We start from the raw sequence: 15852 nt of genomic DNA on the forward strand, positions 1-15852 counted from the left end.
CCTGGCCTTTCTTCCCCAGTCACCTCTCCCATCCTTTTTCCCAAATACCCATCCCTCTGAATTCATTTCCCCCTTTTCTCCTGCTGCTTCAAATCTCCTTGCCAAAGGGTGCAAGCCACCTTGGGTCCTTTCGGTGAGAAAGGTGGCATACCAATGAAGCAAATAAATAAAACACCAAACAGTGATGTACTAAAACAAATGACAGTATTTGCCTATAGGGAAACCATACTTGCCCATAGAGAATCATTGGAGAATATTTTCCCATAGAAGATAATAGGAGAATACTTGTCCATAGGAATCATTGAAGAATACTAGCCCATAGGGAATAATAGGAGAATACCTGGCCATAGGGAATCATTGGGGAATACTTGCCCATAGACAATACAGAAGCTGGGTTTCTAAAACATTTGACTTTAAAAAGGGGGGGAACCCATCATAAGTGATTCTCTGTGGTCAAGTATTCTCCCCTGCTTCCCTCTAGGCAAGCGCAGTCATTTATTTTAGCAGCTGCAAAGATGAGCCTTCCTCTTCCAGGCAGGAGGATGCAAGAGGAGGGCAATAAGAGAGACCCCCCCCCATGCCTCTTGTCTTGCCCCCAAAAAACTACACACAAAGAGACTACATCTCCCGACATGCTCTGGGCTCCCAAACCAGCCAGCTGTGGATCCTGGCGCCTGCGCAATTGCTGCAGAACGACAGCTTGAGAGAGTACCACACCCCCGGGAAAAAGGAGGGAGGGAGGGAGGGAGGGAGCATCTGAAACCTTAAACCATCAGAGGAGGGGAGGAGGAGGAGGAGAATGGAGTAGCCCAGAGAGAGAGGGAAAGGGAAGGCAGGCAGGCGAGGAGGGGAGCTGGAAGGGCTGGAGCATTGCAAGCCTTGCAGGGAAGCCAAGGAAGAGGAGGAGGAGGAAGAAGAAGGAGACCATGCACTAAGGCTGCTCGGAGGCTGCTCTTTCCACCTCCATCACCCAGCGAAGGAAAACCAAGCAGTTGACATCCATGGAGCTGGAAAACATTGTTGCCAACACCGTCTTGCTCAAAGCCCGAGAAGGTAAGGGAACCAAAGCATCTTGGGGAGCATCCGCACTGCAGAGGTGATCCGGGTTGATCCCGCTTTCACTGCCATGGCTCAAGGCGAGGGGATTCTGGGAATGGTGCCCCAACAAACGACCATTCCCAGAATCCCCTCGCCTTGAGCCATGGCAGTGTAAGCGGGATCAACCCGGATCAGCTCTGCAGTGCGGATGCAGCCTTGGCTGCCTCTTCCATCCTCCCTCCATCTCTTCTTCCTGATCTGCCTTAATGTGGGTTTGTGATAGGAATATCTTTGCATCCTTAAAAACCAAAACTTGCAAGGAGGCTTGGTCAGGATTGGTCTCCCCCTCCTCTCCTCTCTCAGCCTGGCTGGTTTTGAGCCTTTTCCCAAATAAATTAAATAAATAAAGAGGCATAAAAGGTGGGCTGCCAATGCGATCCATGGTAGAGAGTTATAGGTCTGGGGGTCTGAGGTGGGGTGGGATGGGTAAAGGGATGGGTGGATGATGGGCTTGCAAAATGCATATACACACACAACACAAACCCCGGTTCTCCAAGGGTTTGGGGGGAGATCTGAGAGTCAGAGGGTGAGGATGGGAATGGGTTGACTGACTGGGATAAAGGGGTGGATGGATGATGGGTTTGCAAAAGACAAAAGAAAAAACCCACAAACCCTAATTCTCCATGGGTTCTGGGGAGATCTAAGGTGAGGGTGATAGTAATGGGTTGACTGAATGGGATAAAGGGGGTGGGTGGATGATGGGCTTGCAAAACCAAAAACAGAACCCCACAAACCCTAATTCTTCAAGGGTTTTGGGGAGATCTGAGAGTAAGATGAGGATGATGGTAATGGGCTAACGGAATGGGATAAAGTGGTGGGTGGATGATGGGCTTGCAAACCACTACCACCCTGATTCTCCAAGGGCTTAAAGTAAGATGGTGATGGTGGGATTGGGTTGACTGAATGGCATAAAAGGGTGGGTGGATGATGGACTTGCAAAAATAAACACACACACAGCCAACCCTAATTCTTCCAGGGCTTTGGGGAGATACTAAAGTAAGATGATGATGGTGGTGGTGGTGGTGATGATGATGATGATGATGATGATGATGGGTTGACTGAATGCCATAAAGGGCTGGGTCAATGGGTTTGCAAAAGAAAAAGAAAACCTAATTCTCCCAGGCCTTAAAGTAAGATGATGATGGTGGTGGTCAGAATGGATTGACTGGATGCCATAAAGGGGCAGATGGATGATGGGTTTGCAAAAAAACCCTAATTTTTGGAGAGCTTTGGGGAGATCTTAAAGTAAAATAATGTGATGATGATGATGATGCCTGAGGCAAGGCAAGGGGCACCTTCGCTCCCTTATTGCCCATGGGAAGGGTCTCCCCAGCCACTGCTCAAGAAAGCAGAGGCAAGCTGGGAAAGGCGGTTGGCATCGTTGCATTTGCCAAAGGAGCCCATGCCTGACTGCAGCCACAACAGACCTCTTGATACTCATGGCAGCCCCAGTGAGTATCAGCAGCACCATCTCTGGCTCCGTGGCTTTTCTGTTGTGAGCACCACCACCCTCCATCATCTGGGTGGGCGAACCATACTGAAGGCTGGAATGGCTTTCTCTTCTTGAATGACAGGATGTATATTTCCCCCTCCTCTCTTTTGTGCCCCCCTCCCTGTTTTCCTTCCTTCCTTCCTTCCTTTTTTTCTTTTCTTCTTCCAACTGAATCACAGAGGAGGATATCCTCTGGGAACCCAGCTTGCAGCATCTGGAGCTTTCATTCACTGTCAATGATGAATGAAAACATGGCTATTGTAACCATCATCACAAAGTCTTGTAATTGCTGTTGATCTGATCTGATGCTCAGGGTGATGCTCACCTGTTAGGTCAGATGATGGGAAGGGGAGCATTCCTTATCTGAAGAAGGAGGTGACCACTTCTAATGGAAAGGACTAATTCAAGGCACTCACCTCCCCTTGTGCCATAATCCTGTTGCCCTACAATGAAGCGATGGCTGCTGTCCTTAACGTCAGTTTTTCCTTTCTTTACCTCTCATCCCACCAACACAGTGTGATGTTTTAAAACTCCTCACCCTGCAGCATCCATAAGAAAACCTGATTAAAAATACACTTGACGGTCCCTCATTTATTTTAAGAGTCTGGTCTGGGTTGCATAAGCAAGGGTGAGAGAGCTTCCAGGCGGCTGCATTAGATAGCCTTTTAGTCCTTTTAAAATTTTATGAGCACAAGACGCTTCTCTCCTTTAACTTCTTTTATCACAGCATTACTTTATTGGAGTTAACCGACCATTGGAACAACATGTTAATTTTAAAACAGTGTTGACAGGTATTCAGATCAACAATATAAATCTAGTGAAATCAAATAGGTAGGTATAAAAATGCAATCTATTAAATATAGTAGAATTACATAGACAAGGATAGTCTCCTTGAAATATTCAGGTTTTAAAATTTTGCCCCTTGTGTGTAAGACAGGACTAAAAAACCCCATGTAACTCGGGCCAGTCCTGGACTTATCAAACCATCAAACTCCACTACCCAATTGCTGTGTTTAATGGATTTTCTTTTATCAAATCTTTGCAATCCACCTTTGCAACCCACCTTCCATGGGCATGTCTTACAGGACTACCATCCAGTGAGCATTGTGTTTTCTCCTTAAGGATTTACCCCTATCCAGTGAAAGTAAACATTATTTTATTTATTAAAATGATTGTAACCTGCCTTCTGTCAAAAGATCACAGAATGGAGATCAACCAATAAATGCTGCCCATGATTTACAGAAAGAACCAACATAAACTGTAGTCTAAGATCAACAATAGTAATCTGAACCAAGCTGCAGCAGGCAATGCTAAGGCTAATTTTTGTGATTAAGAAGGAAAAGGGGCTTAGGTAAAGGAGGCACATAAAGTGCATTATTTGAGAAAAGATTCAGGTACTATTTACTACAATGTCATCATTTGGTGAACATTCTTGTGCGTTGACAAGATCTTTCAGATCAGCTTTTGCACAGAAAAGCACCATGAGTATCTGTGAAGGCTGTAGCATATACTAGAGTGCCTTCTGAATGCCAAAGGAGGAAATGACCATACAACATCTGTGATGAGCCACCTAGTGGCTGAACGTTATTATGGTTGCAGCTTGGGAAAAACTTTTGAACCTTTCCACAGCTTAAAAAAAATTGAAATCATTATATGGTTGGTATGCTGTTCAGGTGTAAATATTATTGTTCCTCTCCCTTAAACATCTTGGTTCATCTACAACTGTAGCGTAAGTGCCAGACAAAGCCTGTGCAAATACTCTGTATGGTTTTTTAATTTCCTGAGTGCTAGACAGTATATGAAGTGAAGTTTGCCCATTTTGGACTGTTTCTTGCAGACTCAAACCTCAGGGTGTTTGGTTAATAGAATCCTAAGAATGATTCACGTATGACATTCTTTCTGTATGGAATGACTCTATAACACTTGAAATTATGATTAACTAGATGCATATTCCTCACATGCATTACTGTGTGTGTGTGTGGGGGGGGAATTCCCCCTACATTTTTCTTCCTACAAGAAAAAACACCTCTGAGTAGTGGTTCTTGGCACTGAGTGTTTTTGGTGATGGGTCTAGGCTGCCCCATGACACTCCCAGCGGAGAGCTTGCACATTTTTTGGACTATCCTTTATTATTCCCACATTCCTTCATAACATTTCTGGCCCTGAAGTTCATGGCTTTAATTTTATCTTTTGGAATGAGTGCAAATGTAAATGTAGCAAAGGCAAATGGTGGACAATTTTGACTGCATGGAATAGAACATTTAAATACTTGCCTGTGGTTAAGTTTTATTGAAGTACATCACACTGGTACATTGAGTTGGATCTGGTATCTGTCTTCTATGGACAGAAGGGCTATGGTATGCTCAATCTCTGGGCATCCCTATACCATGATTTATCAGAAGTCAGCAGCATTTCCAGGCACAGTTGCCAGCAGTAGAGGATAGAAAAAACATGATCCATCATCCCAGTTTCTAGTTAACCAGGACAATCTTAATTACTGTACATTTTTCAGCCTTCTTTCTCCATTTCAAGGGCATTTCAAGCCATACTTGTTTTCTGATAGCAAATTCCAAAATTATTCTCATGTGAATTTAGAGAAGGCTCTTGTTCTTCCTTTGTCCTCATACCTTTTTGGTAAGAAAATGTATTATGCAAGGCTATTCCGGGGTTGTTCATGCCATTGTATTTCCCAGCACTGTGTATAGGTGTGAGAGCTGGACAGTGAAGAAAACTGATCATATAGTGCCTCTGTTCATGGGACTACTCAGTTTGTGATGGTCCTCCACAGAGTTGTATAACAGGGCAGTGCAATAAATAATGTGCCTAGCAATTCAAGATATGGGTCAGGCAGAATAGGTTGATCTTTGCCATAATGTTGTACTTTCTGGTGAGAGCACTGAAGTACTAAAGCAAAAACAGTGCTTTAGTGCATACCCTTCTTGCACACCATTTTAATATTCCAGTGCTCTTTTTAAAAATATACAGATTAGCTATAGTCCTTGTTCAACATATAACTGGTCAACATCAATTCCTTTGTGGAATATGCTGGTCTGTGGAAAGACTTAAAATCCATTCATGCGGTTGTACGGTCACTATAAACCCAAATCTTATAGACGTTGCACCATACTGAATTATTCACAGGTCTCCTAAACTAGTATTGAATGTGGAGGCACAAATCAAAAGAAACGTCATAAATACAATATGCCTCCACAAACAGTGCTGCCAGGTTTTCAAAACAGCAATAAGGGACAGTTGAAATTCATGGCATGCAGGGTTGACAGTCAGAAAGCAGCTATTAACAAGTTTGCTTTCTTCCTAAATACCAAATGAAACTTTTGATTTCAGTTCACTCAGTCATGTATTTCTCAGTAAAATTAATATACTGCCTACATTCATATGTTACATGATGTATAGATTTCCGTCTTTATGGAGGGCCCACACACCCCAAATACAGGATTTTGGGGTATCTAATTTAGTCTGTATAGAAGGAAAAGCCTTCCTTTCAACCAGAGTGCTGCCTTATAATAATGGGCAATTGCCAGCCCTATCAGGGACAAGCTTTTATATTATCTAATAAGGGACATCTCTTACAATAAGGGGCACCTGTTATTATTATTATTATTATTATTATTATTATTATTATTTATATAGCGCTGTAGATTTGCACAGCGCTGTACATAAAAACAACAAATATAAAAGAGTAAACCTGCCTATGGCGTACAATCTAAGAAATGATAGGATGATACAAATAAAACACATAGCAATACAGGAAATGGTTCAATAAAACAGGCATCAAAAGAACCTCAGGTAACTCTATCCACAAAAGAATTCAGGTAATTGTTTTGGTCAGTACGCTTTAACTGATTCGTGTGCAGGAAGTCCTAGGTTTAATCTTTGACATCTCTGTGTAACAGCAGGGTAAACAGCTGCCTTAAAATCCTGGAGAGTGGATACAGCTATCAGCTACAGTATTGAGCTATGACAACTAATAGTATGACACTTGGTGTAAGGCCACTTCTTATGTTCCTATCATGGGCTTGGGCAGGGGCAGCACATTCATAATTAATTTTGCAGGAAAATTAGTCTATTGAGCATTTAAAAGGTTTCCTAACTTATTTTTCAGTATCTGCTACATGAATTATTACTATTTCAGGGGAAAATGCCTATGTTAGCTTTTTCTCTGGCCTGGTGATATACACTCCCTTTTATTGCGTAAATGAGTTTTAATAGTAATTTAGCATGTCCACAATGGTATTCAGTGAAAAAAATTCAAGTTATCTTAACAAGCTCAGCGCAAAAGGATAAGAAGTATGTATAAAACAAACCAAGTGATGTCATGACTTCTGGAGAGCTAGAGTTCTAAAAGAGACTTGCCCAGACACTTAAGATAACAGCATGGCGTAGAGGCCTTGATGTTTCAGAAATGAGAGAGATATGCTAAAAGCAATATCACCATAGCAGCAGCAGAGTAGACTAGAAAAGTAATGCAACACAAGCAAATATATGTTATCTTTTCCTGATTTGCTTCTGCTTACTTTTAAGAACTATTTTTTTAACATGGTCCCTTGATTTATTCAATACATTTTATTTATCTACTTTTTTAATAAAAGAAATTAATGGTATAACTGCAAAAACTTTTCCTATGATTTGTTAAAACTTGTTATATTACTTGTTGCTTTTCCATGAGGGGATCTTAAGGAAGCAAGAAAGGACCCAATTTTTGGGAAGACAACAACTTCCCAACATGTCCCAAGAAAGCATGTTTAAGTCCCAAAGGTAATAAAGAGATGTAGTATATAAATGTTAGTTGTTATATTGGGGGGTGGGGGGGGCACATATTACCAACCCTTGCTTTTCCTTCTGGGAAAGTGCTATAATTATTTCTTCTTTGCCCCTAATTTGTTGAAGGTGGCATCAGTATTTGTAACCTACTAGCTACATGCTTTGCTTCTGCGTCCCAGATCAAGTGCATACTACATTATAAAGAGTAATCCCAATAACTAGGGGAAGAATACTTTGCCTATTAGCCCATTAAAGTAAACAGGCTTACTTAATTTATCGCAAGTCCAAATCACTACAGTTGCTCACCTCAGACTAAATTGTGGGATCCCTCTGATCTGGATGTGATTTTCCCCCTAAAATATATTTTGTATTAATAATGTAGTATTCTGTCTAAATGAACAAGAAAATTCATAATACCTGTATAAATACTTGGTTCAAATGTAGGGTACTTTCAGATGGGGCACATATGTTGGGAGGGTGCAGTAATTGTTGTAGTTTTTCTCCTGCCCCGCTTTTAGTATCCAAACAATGTTTCTGTTCTCCCAAAATATTTTACGACAATTCCCAGCACCGGCTGAAACATTTTATTCCCACCCTCAAGTGGGTTAATTCTTAGACATACCAGGACCAGAAAAAAGTCTCCTTTTCTCTTCCTCTCTCTCCTTTCTTTCTTTTATTTAAAAATACAGAGTTATAGTACATCACTGAAATGACACTTTTGCATTATAATGCTGCAACTCTAAGAATTGTTTTTAAAAATTGAGAGAGGACCAAATTTCCCATTCAGACCATAAGATCATTTCAGCAAATGACGCCCTACTGTAGATCCAATAAATCTACCATAAATAGCTCTGTAAAGGAATGAAACATGTGGGTGTAGGGATGTCAACAACTGGCAAAACTCAATAACCTATATTGTGAGAACTCACACTTTTTGAAACCAATCTGGAAGCCCAGATAGCTATGTAGTGGACTCTTGTTATATGCTGGGGTTTGGTTCCAAGATCCCCGGTGGATAACAAAATCCATGTATGCTTAAGTCCCATTAAATATAATGGCATAGCAAAATGGTGTTCCTTATTAAAAAAAATGGAAAATCAAGGTTAGACATTTGAAATTTATACTTTTTTTGAACATTATGCTTGAATCCGTGTATAAAAAAATCAGTGTATAAGAAGGGCCAACTGTAATAGACTAAAAACCTCCAGTTCCAGTGCTGCATTTCCAAGTCATAAATGCCTCTGAATTTTTTAAAAATGGTAATAAATGAGTGTTAACATATATACTCGACTATAAGCCGACCTCATGTATAAGTCAAGGGCACGTTTTTGGGCCAAAATTATGGATTTAGCTATGGCCAATGGATAAGTCAAGGGTAAAATTTAAGGGCATATAGCAAAGGAGCTAAAGGCTGAAACAAAGCAAAACAATGTCAAAGAACGTACAAAATTCCAGCAAATATAATTCTTGGTGCTTATTCTTAAGACTGGATGGATGAGAGCAGAGGGGTTTGGTGCTTCGTGTATTATAACCTTTCTTTTCACCAGGAGATGGTTTCTTCTTTTAATTAAGAGTTAAGATACAGTACTTACATTGACCTGTGGATAAGTCGATTCAAGTTTTTTGGGTCAATTGAATACAGTATTTATTTATTTACAGTATTTATTTTGAAGGAAATAAAATCCATATGTCTGTTTATTTCAGTTGATTTTTACATGGTCCCCCCGCTCCCCCGGTTTGCTGAGAGATCTTGGTGTAATTCTAAAGTACTAACAAAAGGACTCCTGGAAATCCTCCTACAAGTGCTTTTTAGTTAAGTGTTATGAACAGCTTATATGACTGGCCCTGGGAAGTTTACATAGCCGTTGTGTTTAGCCATAACCATTTACTATGTTTGCTGGTGGCTTAGGTTTATAAAAGGGATTGAAGGAGCCTTTACCATCAGTTGAGGAAGAACTTGAATCAAATTACCATGACAGTGTTTGATATATATAAGACTTGTAAGACATTAATTTTGTACATAGTGATAATGTGATAAAATTTTGTCAGGAGGGCAGCTCCTGAGATATAGATCACAACATAGTTTTTGTTGTGTTTTTTTCAAGCAGTTGTCCATGAAAGGGAAGGGCCATAGCTCAGCCGCAAAATAATTGGGTTATCTAAGCAGCAATACCTCCATTCCAAATTATGCTTTCTCTCACATAAAGTACACCTTTTTTTGTAAGTGGAATTAACATTTATTAGTCTCAACAGAATCTACATCTTTGACTATTTTTGCAATCTTAATTTTGTTAAGCTAACTGGATTTCTTGTAAAGATAAAATACATAGGGGTCACATGGCTTTGCCCTGAGATAATTTAGTTCTTAAATTCACACTTGGTAACACCTTTAAGTCTACAATGTAGACTCTAGAAGGCCTGTTAGCACAGTGCAAGGCAGGACCTTGCCATGCATAAGGTCACATATTCAATCCTATCATCTCTAGTTAGTATTTCAGCTAGTAATAGCAAGGAAAAATTGGCATGAAACTTTGACGGTCTGTTGACTGACAAAGAATCTTAGGTTTGCTGGACCATTGATCACTCTGTGTGACAGTTTACTTTTTAATAAGCAATTTTAAACTTGCAAGTTATAAAAATAATTGTTGTCATTGGGATAATGGTATTAGTGTGTTACAACAGAAACATAAAAGACTTGTAGCATTTTAAAGACTTAATACATTAACTGTGGTATCATGCAGTAGAATGGATCTTGTGCCGTAATAGATGTTGAAGTCTTTGAGGTGCCACAAGAGTGTTTGCTGTAGTAAAGTAATCTACATACACCCATCTTTCCATTTTTCTTCTCCCTAATGGATGACAATTTAATTTGGGACTCATCTTGAATAAGTCTTTTCTTTTGTATCTTAAACTTTTGGGTGCACATGCACACATGCAAAATCACATCCAAAATATCTGACCACTTTATTAACCACTATTACCCATTGCCTGGTGAATGGTATCCTCATCCGACCCTGGGATGAACTGTGCCAGGACCAAATGAACTGCTTTGTGTATTTCTACCATGAAATTCAGTGTAGTTGTAAAGATAACTTTATAAGCTTATATGGTGAAGTATGAAGGCTGCAGTCCTAAAAATTCAGGCATATATAGACTTGATTTTCCTGCTACAACCATGCAAGCAGCAGAAGAGGCAAGGATATCTTAAATTAAAAAGCAGCTTGCCCCTAAAGCCACTTAGCCACAGAATCTTTAGGTATTTACACCTGCATGCCCCGTTTTCCCCCGTACATGTAGCAGTGCAGTCTTAGTGGCAGCCAAGTAAAATCCCTTTAAACATGGAAGGATTTTACTCCAACAGATAAATCACTTTTGGACATACTTATTTCCTTATACATGGATTTGTACTTCTCTTGAAGACTGGATAGCAATTCTATAAATTACAAAGAAGATAAATAGTTTTGCTTTATCATAACCAGTATGTTTTTTTTTTAAATTCCACACAAATTTATTTCTATGAAAGTAGAACTGAGTGACCAATCCCTTGTCAGTCAGCAGGAACAGCCAGAGTCCCTGGTTTTAACTAAATTTGCACAAGTGAGAGCTCAATAAATGAATATATAAATGAATATATTTGCATATATATTTATAATATGAGAAATGAAAGTATTAATATTTGGGGCATGTAAAAAATCAGAGCATCGCATTCCATCCCTTTGGGGAGATAATCAGGATATTAAATAAATATATAAGTTAATAAAATCACTCTATCGACCCCCCCACCCCCACACATTCTTCTGTAGGCATATGGCATGAGTTTGATAACTAGTGAAAGGGCTGGATTTATGCTGGAGGCAGAGGAAATGGAAGCAGGGAGCATCACTATTCACATTATTTCATGTTGTCAAAAAGATGGTTCAGAGCTGACCTCCTTTATTGACAGGAATAGTAAAACCTGACCATTTTACTTTTTTCCATATTCATTTTTTAAATCTCATTTTAAAAATGTGTATATTTGGGTAAATTCACTGAAGAAGAACTGAAATGAAGCTTTCCCTCAGTTGCACTTTCTATATTCATTAGGTCTAGTAATTCCCAGTATGGAGGAGATCAAATTGCAATTGCCTGCCCCTCGTACAACAATAAAGTTTGTTGACCCCAAGACGTCAAAGGGTTAAGCACTCAAAACCTAGTTCTGATTGGACAAATCTGTCAATTTTTGTGTCTCTCACATTTGAATTTTAAAATAGAAAGTTTCTTTCACCCCTAACATGAGGAAACTGGGGGATTGTGGGAAATTCTAAGAAGAAAGGGAAAGGAAAGGAAAATTTTTCACCTGTTTCTAGTGACTGACTCAGTAGGAAACATGACCCATCCATACTCTGCCAATGGAATGACTGGATGGAATTTTTGAAGAAACCTGCAGCTCTTCAAAATAATTATCTACTTCTTTATTGTCTTACCATGGGCCACTGGCATGTTTGTGTGCTGTAATGTAAGAATCTCTGGTGTGAGCTTGTTACGAAATACAATCCAATCAGTTGGTACTCTGGCTTACTAGAAACTTGGCTGCATCCCAGATATTCTCATTTCATCTAGTTGTGAATTATGTTTGTTTGGGATTTGGTCTTAGATATCCTTTTGGCACCAAGTCTTACCAAATTGGAGTTCAGATCAAAAACTGGGTCATTTTTCATTTGCGATGCCAGCTGCAGACTTCTAATGCTGGAACAATGCATAATCTATGTGTTTTGTGGGTTTAACACTTCATTCTAAGAAGGCAAAAAGGGAATGTGAGCTGATTGGAAATGTGTGTCATCTTAATAGATGTGGTGGCAACCCTTGTTGAATTTTGCTTTATCTGTTTTGCTCACAAAGAGAAAACAAGCAATTAGCCAACAAGCCTCACAGCTGCAGAGCACCCCCCATGTGTAAGGGTTGAGTAGTGTACTGTATACACAACTGGAACTAATTAAACTCTTCTCATTACAGAACATAGTAAGAATGAAAGCAGTTTGAGCCAACAAATATTCAAGTCTTAAGGAATTTCTGTAGCTTAAGTTTTTTTTCCTGAAGGATACCAAAGCCACAGTGTTATGAATAAGGTTATGTATATATGATCTGTTGGCCTGACTCTTCCAAACATGGAAGAAAAGAGCATAGATTGTTGAAATAATTTCTTAGGAATTCCACAGTGGGCTTCACCCAGTCTTGTGAAGACGTTATCCAAGTGTCAGTGCAAGTTATATTTTGGATCCTATGGCCTAGTTCTGCTGCTGTACATGTCCAACTAATCTGTACTCAGACAAAGACTGCAGTGTGCAACTGAGCACTAGGTATGTAATTAACACTAAATCAGACTCTTTTTAGGAGTCTGAACTCAAATTGTTAACTGAGGGGCTAAACAGACAGGCAAAAAGAGGTGCTTTCAGGCTGACATGAGGGTGTGGTGTTTAGATGACACATGTCTTGAAGCCAGCAGGAAAGTGCCCTCTAGGCACCTTATGCAAAGAAAAGCAGTTTCAAAAAGAAGCAGCTTTTTCCCGCTTCTTCCTGGCTTGAAGCCATATCATGTGGTCATGACATGAATACTTCAGCTGCCTTGGGAGCTAGGCGGTGCGGTTGGTGGGGTTTCAATGTGGCTTTAGAAAAGGCAGCGTCAAGCCACTTTTTCCTGCCCATCTGTTTTGCCCCTGAGTCTGATTTAAGGTAGTAAACAACTCCCTTGTTGCAATAGCTATATAGGCAGTTTCATCCATAATTCAGAGTGCTGTTGTGATCCATAAAGCCTTATGGCTTGGCTGTAGGCTGTCTGAACAGCCATATCTTCCCATATGAGTCTACCGGAGCTCTAAGAATTTTAGAGGAGGCGCTACTCTTGGTCCCACCACTTTCATAGACATGTTTGGTGGGAATGCAAGAGAAGGCCTTCTCCAAGGCTGCTCCTGGACTCTGGAACTCCTATTGTGGGGAGGCAATGGTAGGTCCTCCTTTGTTGTCTTTTTGGCAGCAAGTGAAGTTTTATTATTCCAGCAAGCTTTTGGGAATTGGTTGTTTTACAAAAAGGCCTTTTATGGTACTATACTGCTTTTATGCTTTTCTCTACAGTAATATTTTAAGTGGTTTTAATTTTTTTGTTTATTGCTCTTTTAATCTCAGCTTTTTGTATGTGTTCCACTGCAAGTGTTTCTATTGTGATTCTCTCTATTTTGTAAGCTGCTTTGAGTCCCACTTTGGAAAAAGGTGGGGTTTTAAAAAAATGATGAATGGATGGGTAGAATGTTGGGATCTCGCATTGTTTGTCCATCAAGCCCAGTGTTTTTTTTCCCTTTGATTGACAGTGAATCTGATTCCAAAGGCCTGTCCTATCATGATCTCCCTGATACTCTGCATGCAAGATACTGCATGGTTTTAAAACTCGTAAGGAACTTACTTAAATACAGTAGACTTCTGTTACAGAAATTTCCACTGTATTGGGTGGGGAATTGCATGGCCAGGCATAGGGACCGGAGTGAGCCCCACTCAACTGTATGGCTTAAAGGCCACAACAGAAAATCTGCTATGAAAACTCATGCTGATGCTGTACAAGTAGTAAAACAAAGTGGTAGAATCTTCAGGAGAAGAAACTGATTGAACTACAAGTCCCAGATGCCACTTTTGACTGTTCCCTCTTTCATTGTTAGAAAATTCACATTAAACCGCTGAAATGGGGTGGGGTGAAATAAAATGCTTGAAGTCAAAACCTCTGCTGAGAGAGTGTGACTTCCCTAAGGTCACCCAGTGGGTTTCCATGGCGAAGCAGGGATTGAAACTCAGGTCTCCAGAATTGTAGTCCACTGGCTCTGTTTATGTACACTCTATGGAAATTACATTTCTAAGTTTGAAACAATGTCTATTCAAATGTAAATACTTTTCTGCACAAATAAAGATTTAACATACCATAGACTCTTGATATCTCTTCATTTTGTTGCCAGGACAGAAGAAATGTTTATTTTGTATTTGCTCTCTGTGTATGTGTACATCTGCACAGACATAGATTGATTAGTGTATGTATACAGATGATTCCCAATATGCACTGTATGAATGTGAAGTGATACTAGTGCTTGAATGAAGCAATCATGGAATGTGGTTTTTCAGCTGATGCATTTTATAACTGATGTCAAAAATGATGCGAGCCATATCATTTTTAGAAAATGCGAAGATACACTTTTGCCATTGTTTTGTCTCATTTTGTGATAGGTCAAATGCGTGGGGCCTTCAGCATTTGTGATATCTGATGTTCTTTGATTTTTGACTTGGCAGAACAGCACTGTACTTATAATCCTCAAGGTTTTGGGTAAGGGTGGTTGAGAAGACTGTCCTTGCTAGGGGAGTTCTGCCTACCATGATTTAACACCACCAGATTCCAGAGGGGGAACTAGACTGAAGGTTAGGAGATAATGAATTCACTAAAGGCAAGTTCCTTCTTCCCCATCCCTAACTGTGTGTTGGATATTGCCTAATTTTTAGGAAAAGAGTTCCAAAACTACTTTGCCAGCTGTACTAATTCATTCAGCAGAAGAGGCAGAGTGGGGACAGTAGCACCAGCACCAGCAGAGGTCAAATCATGTGAACAATTAGAATTAGAATATAATAGATTTCTGTTTCAGACTCGTGCAACACAGGGACAGGATGGAGAGGCACTTCAGTCCTGTTTAGCTGACATCCCAGTTGATGATAAGCACATGATCTTCAGAACCCCCCTGCTTTTAGTAGAACTTTGAAAGTAAGCCTGCTTAAAAAAAAGTTACATTTTTGGACTCTAGCTTCCACAGTGTTTACTATTTATGTATTTCAGAAGATGTAGTGTGTATTCATATTATTTATATCCTGCCTTTCTCCTGGCATGGGACTCAAGGCAGTTTGTGACAAGGCTAAAACAAAATCAAGCTTGGATTAAAAACAAGTTAAAACACAGTTAAACGTGTTATATTCAAACACCATTCATTTTAAATAGTGTCAAATAATTTGAAAAACAAATTTAGAAAATTTAGATTGTTATGCAACTATGCCACTATGAAACCATTAAAACACAGTACTGTACATTGAATTAAAATAGTCATTGTTATTATCATTCTCCACCTGCAGGTGGTAATAATCTGAGTACCAGGAAGGCAATAACAAAATAAAGATCATTTAGTATACTTCTGACTGATGATTGCTGAAGGGACTCTACCACATAGAAGTCTTGATGATCCAGTTTTGCCTGATTTTGGGGGGAGTGGCTGAGTCCTCAGCCTGGCATCAGGAGGGTTTGAATCCACCTCTGTTCTGTGGTGCATGACCACCTGTCCGCTGCCAATTCTCTGGTGGACCATCTAATGCTGGAATTCTTGCTAAGAATGTTGGTCTAGGACAGGTAAACCTTCGTTTGAATCAGCAATTCATTGTTAAGGTAGAGTGCATATATGATAATCACTTTATGCTTGAGGCATAGCTGG

The 15852-nt window shown here is 39.9% G+C and overlaps 1 protein-coding gene across 3 annotated transcripts in view; it reads left to right on the forward strand.

Moving 5' to 3' along the window:
* Positions 1 to 788: 788 nt before the first annotated feature.
* GRK5 (G protein-coupled receptor kinase 5) overlaps positions 789 to 15852 on the forward strand; it is a 236380-nt gene continuing 221316 nt past the window's right edge. For all 3 annotated transcript variants that reach the window (XM_089510030.1, XM_089510029.1, XM_089510031.1), the window contains exon 1: positions 789 to 1053. In XM_089510030.1, the coding sequence (XP_089366156.1) occupies positions 1002 to 1053 (52 nt within the window). In that variant the 5' untranslated portion in view covers positions 789 to 1001. The remainder of the gene's footprint in view (positions 1054 to 15852) is intronic.

Source organism: Sceloporus occidentalis, unplaced genomic scaffold, assembly GCF_023333645.1.
Source record: "Sceloporus occidentalis isolate IW3139 unplaced genomic scaffold, rSceOcc1.0.p SCAF_2, whole genome shotgun sequence".
NCBI classification, from domain to species: domain Eukaryota; kingdom Metazoa; phylum Chordata; class Lepidosauria; order Squamata; family Phrynosomatidae; genus Sceloporus; species Sceloporus occidentalis.